General features: G+C 40.5%; 1 protein-coding gene across 1 annotated transcript in view; it reads left to right on the top strand.

The window, feature by feature from the left end:
• Window positions 1-6,224, top strand: part of PGCKA1 (PDCD10 and GCKIII kinases associated 1) — a 139,426-nt gene extending 133,202 nt beyond the window's left edge. Inside the window, exon 4 of the mRNA XM_075333781.1 lies at window positions 4,241-6,224. Coding sequence (XP_075189896.1) covers window positions 4,241-5,030 — 790 coding nt within the window. The 3' untranslated portion in view covers window positions 5,031-6,224. The remainder of the gene's footprint in view (window positions 1-4,240) is intronic.
• Window positions 6,225-6,434: the final 210 nt, after the last annotated feature.

A 6,434-nucleotide genomic window follows, 5' to 3' on the forward strand; every position in this document is an offset into this window, starting at 1 on the left:
CCAGCGAAAACATCCGTCCATCAGTAGAAAAGCATCATAGTCAGCAGGAGAGGACAACAAGATAATGACAGGAGTAACAGGGTATCCAAAATGAAAATGTGCAAACTAATGACAAACAAGTATGCTGTAAAATACGTATTATTATTTTTTATTATAGCGTCATTTATTCCATGGCGCTTTACATGTGAAAAAGGGTATGCATAGTATGGACAAATACAATAATCATAAACAAAACAAGGCACAGACAAGTACAGGAGGATAGAGGTCCCTGCCTGTGAGGGCTCACAGTCTACAAGGGATGGGTGAGGATACACTAGGTGAGGGCAGAGCTGTTTGTGCGGTGCTATAGTGGACTGAGGGTTACTGCAGGTTGTAGGCTTGTCGGAAGAGGTGGGTCTTCAGGTTCCTTTTGAAGCTTGTCAAGGTAGGCAAGAGTCTAAAAGGCTGTTGTAGAGCATTCCAGAGTATGTGAAAGGCACGGGAGAAATCTTGGATGCAGTGGTGGGAAGAGGAGATGAGAGGGGAGTAGAGAAGGAAATCTTGTGAGCATTGAAGGTTACATGCAGGTAAGTAACGGGAGACTAGGTCACATATGTATAGAGGAGACCGGTTGTGCATGGCTTTGTAGGTCATGGTTAGGGTTTTATACTGGGGTCATTGGGCAATGGGAAGCCAGTGAAGGGATTGGCAGAGAGGAGAGGTCGGGATACAGCAGGGGGACAGGTAGATTAGTCGGCTACCATAATGTAGAATAGATTGTAGGGGTGCGAGACTGTTAGAAGGAAGGCCAGAGAGCAGGAGGTTGCAATAGTCCAGGCGGAAGATAATGAGGGCATGCACTACGGTTTTTGCAGCTTCTTGGGAAAGGATAACGGGGGGAAAAAAACCAAGTGTAGTGAAATTGCAAAAAAAGGGCAATTCCACACTTTTTTTTTATTTATATTATTTACCATTTACATTTTATGGTAAAGCTAACCTGGTAGTGTGATTGTCCAGGTCAGTACGAGTATGTAGATACCAAAAATGTATAGTTTTGTGTTTTCTAAGTGGTGAAAAAAAAATGGAAGACATTTGTTAAGAAACAAAATTGCACTTTTGTCGCCATTTTCTGAGACCCGCAGTTTTCTCATTTTTTAAGATCTGGGGCTCAGTAATGGATTATTTTTTGGTTCTGAGCTGATGTTTTTAATTATACCATTTTTGGGATAGATGTGATGCTTTTATCACAGTTTATTTTATTTTATTGCAATGCTATGGTGACCAAAAAAAACTTTTATTCTGGCGTTTCGATTTTTTTCTCAATACGTCATTTACTGATCAGATTAATTTATTTTAGATTTTGATAGATTAAACACTTCTGATTTCAGTGAAATGCGATGTGTGTATTTGTTAATTTTTTTAATTGTTTGATTTGTAATGGAGCTAAAGGGGGGTGATTTGAGCTTTTAGGGGGGGGGTTAACATCGTTTCTTTCTTTTTACAGTATTTAATAGTCCCTCTAGGGGACTTTAAACTGGGATCATCTGATTGCCCATACTACCATACTAAACAGAACAGGGCATCAGCCCCGCTCTGTACAGCAGAAATCACAATCTCCTATGAATGCTGGCTCACAACTGATGTTCACAAGAAGATCGTGTAGACAGACACAGGGGTCATCAGCTGACCTATGGCTGTCATGACAAGAAATCGGCGCTCATGTGACAGGGGTGCCGATGGGTGGGATTAGTGACAGCACGTATTGAATGCCGCTGTCAGAGATTGTCAACAACTTTTAACTGGTTAACAGCCGCAAGTCGATCAATCCACCAGCGGCTGTAATGAAGGCTGATCAAATGTCAGCAAAGATGCGGGCTCACGTGCTGAACCCGCATCAAAGACAGGGACATAGCCAATGATATACAGTTAGGTCCAGAAATATTTGGACAGTGACACAATTTTCGCGAGTTGGGCTCTGCATGCCACCACATTGGATTTGAAATGAAACCTCTACAACAGAATTCAAGTGCAGATTGTAACGTTTAATTTGAATGTTTGAACAAAAATATCTGATAGAAATTGTAGGAATTGTACACATTTCTTTACAAACACTCCACATTTTAGGAGGTCAAAAGTAATTGGACAAATAAACCAAACCCAAACAAAATATTTTTATTTTCAATATTTTGTTGTAAATCCTTTGGAGGCAATCACTGCCTTAAGTCTGGAACCCATGGACATCACCAAACGCTGGGTTTCCTCCTTCTTAATGCTTTGCCAGGCCTTTACAGCCGCAGCCTTCAGGTCTTGCTTGTTTGTGGGTCTTTCCGTCTTAAGTCTGGATTTGAGCAAGTGAAATGCATGCTCAATTGGGTTAAGATCTGGTGATTGACTTGGCCATTGCAGAATGTTCCACTTTTTTGCACTCATGAACTCCTGGGTATCTTTGGCTGTATGCTTGGGGTCATTGTCCAGCTGTACTATGAAGCACCGTCCGATCAACTTTGCGGCATTTGGCAGAATCTGGGCTGAAAGTATATCCTGGTACACTTCAGAATTCATCCGGCTACTCTTGTCTGCTGTTATGTCATCAATAAACACAAGTGACCCAGTGCCATTGAAAGCCATGCATGCCCATGCCATCACGTTGCCTCCACCATGTTTTACAGAGGATGTGGTGTGCCTTGGATCATGTGCCATTCCCTTTCTTCTCCAAACTTTTTTCTTCCCATCATTCTGGTACAGGTTGATCTTGGTCTCATCTGTCCATAGAATACTTTTCCAGAACTGAGCTGGCTCCATGAGGTGTTTTTCAGCAAATTTAACTCTGGCCTGTCTATTTTTGGAATTGATGAATGGTTTGCATCTAGATGTGAACCCTTTGTATTTACTTTCATGGAGTCTTCTCTTTACTGTTGACTTAGAGACAGATACACCTACTTCACTGAGAGTGTTCTGGACTTCAGTTGATGTTGTGAACGGGTTCTTCTTCACCAAAGAAAGTATGCGGCGATCATCCACCACTGTTGTCATCCGTGGATGCCCAGGCCTTTTTGAGTTCCCAAGCTCACCAGTCAATTCCTTTTTTCTCAGAATGTACCCGACTGTTGATTTTGCTACTCCAAGCATGTCTGCTATCTCTCTGATAAATTTTTTCTTTTTTTTCAGCCTCAGGATGTTCTGCTTCACCTCAATTGAGTTCCTTAGACCGCATGTTGTCTGGTCACAGCAACAGCTTCCAAATGCAAAACCACACACCTGTAATCAACCCCAGACCTTTTAACTACTTCATTGATTACAGGTTAACGAGGGAGACGCCTTCAGAGTTAATTGCAGCCCTTAGAGTCCCTTGTCCAATTACTTTTGGTCCCTTGAAAAAGAGGAGGCTATGCATTACAGAGCTATGATTCCTAAACCCTTTCTCCGATTTGGATGTGAAAACTCTCATATTGCAGCTGGGAGTGTGCACTTTCAGCCCATATTATATATATAATTGTATTTCTGAACATGTTTTTGTAAACAGCTAAAATAACAAAACTTGTGTCATTGTCCAAATATTTCTGGACCTAACTGTATATATGTCATCTTTTATAAAGGAGTTAAAGAGGATTGTCTAGTACTCGGATAATCCCTCCTCCATCCCTGTTTCCTACCAAACAAAAAAACACCTGCACACTCCCCTCCGGTGCCATTCCAGTAGTATCAACACTGGCTCTCCTTGGGCTCTCCACTGGTTGGTGGCCTTGTTACATAGAGTACATATCTCAGATGTTACACGATTCCCTGAGGCTAATTAGTGTTGGTTACACTCTGCCCTCCTTTGGACAAATTAAGACATCAGGAAGAAGTGGTACCTATGGCTGCCCGCTCATTTCCTCCAGTTGTCTGATTACATCCATAGGAGAGGAAAGCGAATCCAGCATTGTGTGAGTCCCAGGACAGTCAATGTCGGCGGGAGTATAGATATTATTTTGTTGGGGGAAGCATAGAAGGAATTGCCAGACTAGTGGACAACCCCTTGATTATACAAATAAAGAAATACTCGAATGCCAGTCCCAACACGTGTTTCTGGGCTCAGCCTTCATCTTTTCCCTCACCAGCCATGTCAAATGATAACAGGAAATTTTTTCAGAAAAGATTTATTTCATGGCAAATAGATTACAAAGTGTTAGTGACAAGAGAAGATTTTATATTGTTTATTTACTTGCTTGTCTTTTATGAAGTACTATTCTTTACTAAATCTCACTTTGGTGTCTTTCAGTTATATGTTCAAACCACAAGAACTACAGACAAATGGACACGTGAATGAAGCCCACAGCTACGAGCATGACCGATCCAAGTCTCCAACTATAAAGATCAGTGAACTTATGAATGAGGGATACAACATAATCGAACGAGACAGATTCACTAGTTCACAAGATTTGTACAATCCGCCAGAAAAGATCAATGCTAAAACTGATGATGCACACTCCATGGAACCAAGTTTGTCACCGTATGCAGCTTTTAATGAAAACTTCATAGATGATATCAAAGAACAAGATGGCCAGTCCCCCCAATCTACTGAAAAGTTGTCGCCAACACATCCTTCAAGCAAACGTATACTAAATGACCAGACGGCCAACTCGGACGAGCCAGAATGCATGCAACACGAGCTATCTGGATCAATTCAGGAAAATGTTTCTCTTACGGAAAGTGCAATACTTGAGGTCAAAAGTAGTAACTTAACCTTAGTGTCCTCCAATGATATGGAAATTGTTATACAATTGACTGGTCATCCTAACGAGGAAAACTACATCCAAGACTCCAGCAAAGATCCTCCAGACAGAGATTACCCTGAAGACAGTTCCCAATCAAATGAACATGTTCTCATAGAGAGGTCAAGATTCCCTTCATTGATTGACCTCATGATTGAAAGAAGTGTGGCACGAGATTCAAAGAAATGTAAAGTGGTTACAAATTTGGCAATCCTGGACGATGATATGGATCCTGATGTGGCTGAAGCACTAGCAGCACTGGCCGCCGCAATAGCTGGTGAAGAGTATGAGGACTAATAGAGATCTGGTGTGGGGGGTATGTGCACTTTAAAAGCAAGTCAAACTTTTTCACTCTTGTGAAATTCAGGACATTCTGTTCAGAAAAAAATTATGTTGGAAAATGTAATGGATGTGATGAAGGACAATGGATGATGTTATTTAAGCACGAGATGCTTAATATATTATAACCATTTTAAGCAGACATTCTGTATACCACTGGTTGGTACAAGCAGGCTCCCTTTTTATGTAATTTAATTTCTCAGCCCATCTATTAATATTTATTGGAATGATTGTATAGTTTGTTTTTTAATCAAGGACCATTGGGCCTCATGTATAAAAAGTGCCTTTGTTACATAGAGTCCATATTTCAGATGAACAACTTGCGTTGCTAAATCACAATTTTTTTGATACACCAAATCTATCTATCTATCTATCTATCTATCTATCTATCTATCTATCAATAGTAATTATTGGTACATTTTAAAGTGAACTGTCAGTAGGATCAACCCTCCTGAGCCATCTGTATGGATATGAAGTTCATAGAAAATGGAAATAAAATCCTATCTTGATACCTGTGATCAGATGTCTTATTCCAGAGAAATCCATGTTACTCTTACCGTATATGCAAATGAGCTGTTAAGATCTATGGTCCAGACATTGGTCTCCCTTAGCCTCCAGAGCTTATTGTGAATGAAAGGAGATATTACCAGTATGAAACATGTAGATCAGGAGAGCGGACTGTCAGCCATTACATGTCTCACACTGGTAACCCTCCTTTGGTTTATAATGATTTCTGGAGGCAGATTTTAGGAAGATCTCTGTCCAGCCCATAGATCTTAACAGCTCATTTGTAAATAAGAAAAATGTAAATTTTTAGGGAACAAGACATCGGATCACAGACATCAAGGTATCATTTTATTCAGCTTTCCATGACCCACATGCCCATATAAATGGCTTAGGAGGGTTGATCCTACTGACAGATTCCCTTTAACATTAAATTGATTCTATTTTTTCTACTATTTACCCCTATCGTACATCGGTTTGCCAGATTAGTAAAATCATGCTTTCTCCAACGTGGAGAACTATAGACAATTATTTACACATTTGCAAATGTTGATCTTCATTCAGACATCAGTTTTCCCACATCAAGAACATGTACCTTTCATAGTGTATGTGGCTATTCACATGTCCATGCTTTGCTGGGGACAAAGTGTCCACAAAAATAAATATTTGTTTTGATCAATCTCGTCCATTTAAATCAATTAATGAATGAAAAAACGGACAGCTATCATGTGATATGTACCGATGGAAAAGGGGCTCCTAAGCTGTCCCTTATCTTGAAGGTAGGCTCGATGGTAGCTAGGTTCGAGCCCCTAATGTGACCCTGTCTCCTGTCTGAGCCCTGATACTACTCTCTCCCAG

The sequence above is a fragment of the Anomaloglossus baeobatrachus genome, chromosome 1, assembly GCF_048569485.1.
Source record: "Anomaloglossus baeobatrachus isolate aAnoBae1 chromosome 1, aAnoBae1.hap1, whole genome shotgun sequence".
In the NCBI taxonomy this organism is placed as follows: domain Eukaryota; kingdom Metazoa; phylum Chordata; class Amphibia; order Anura; family Aromobatidae; genus Anomaloglossus; species Anomaloglossus baeobatrachus.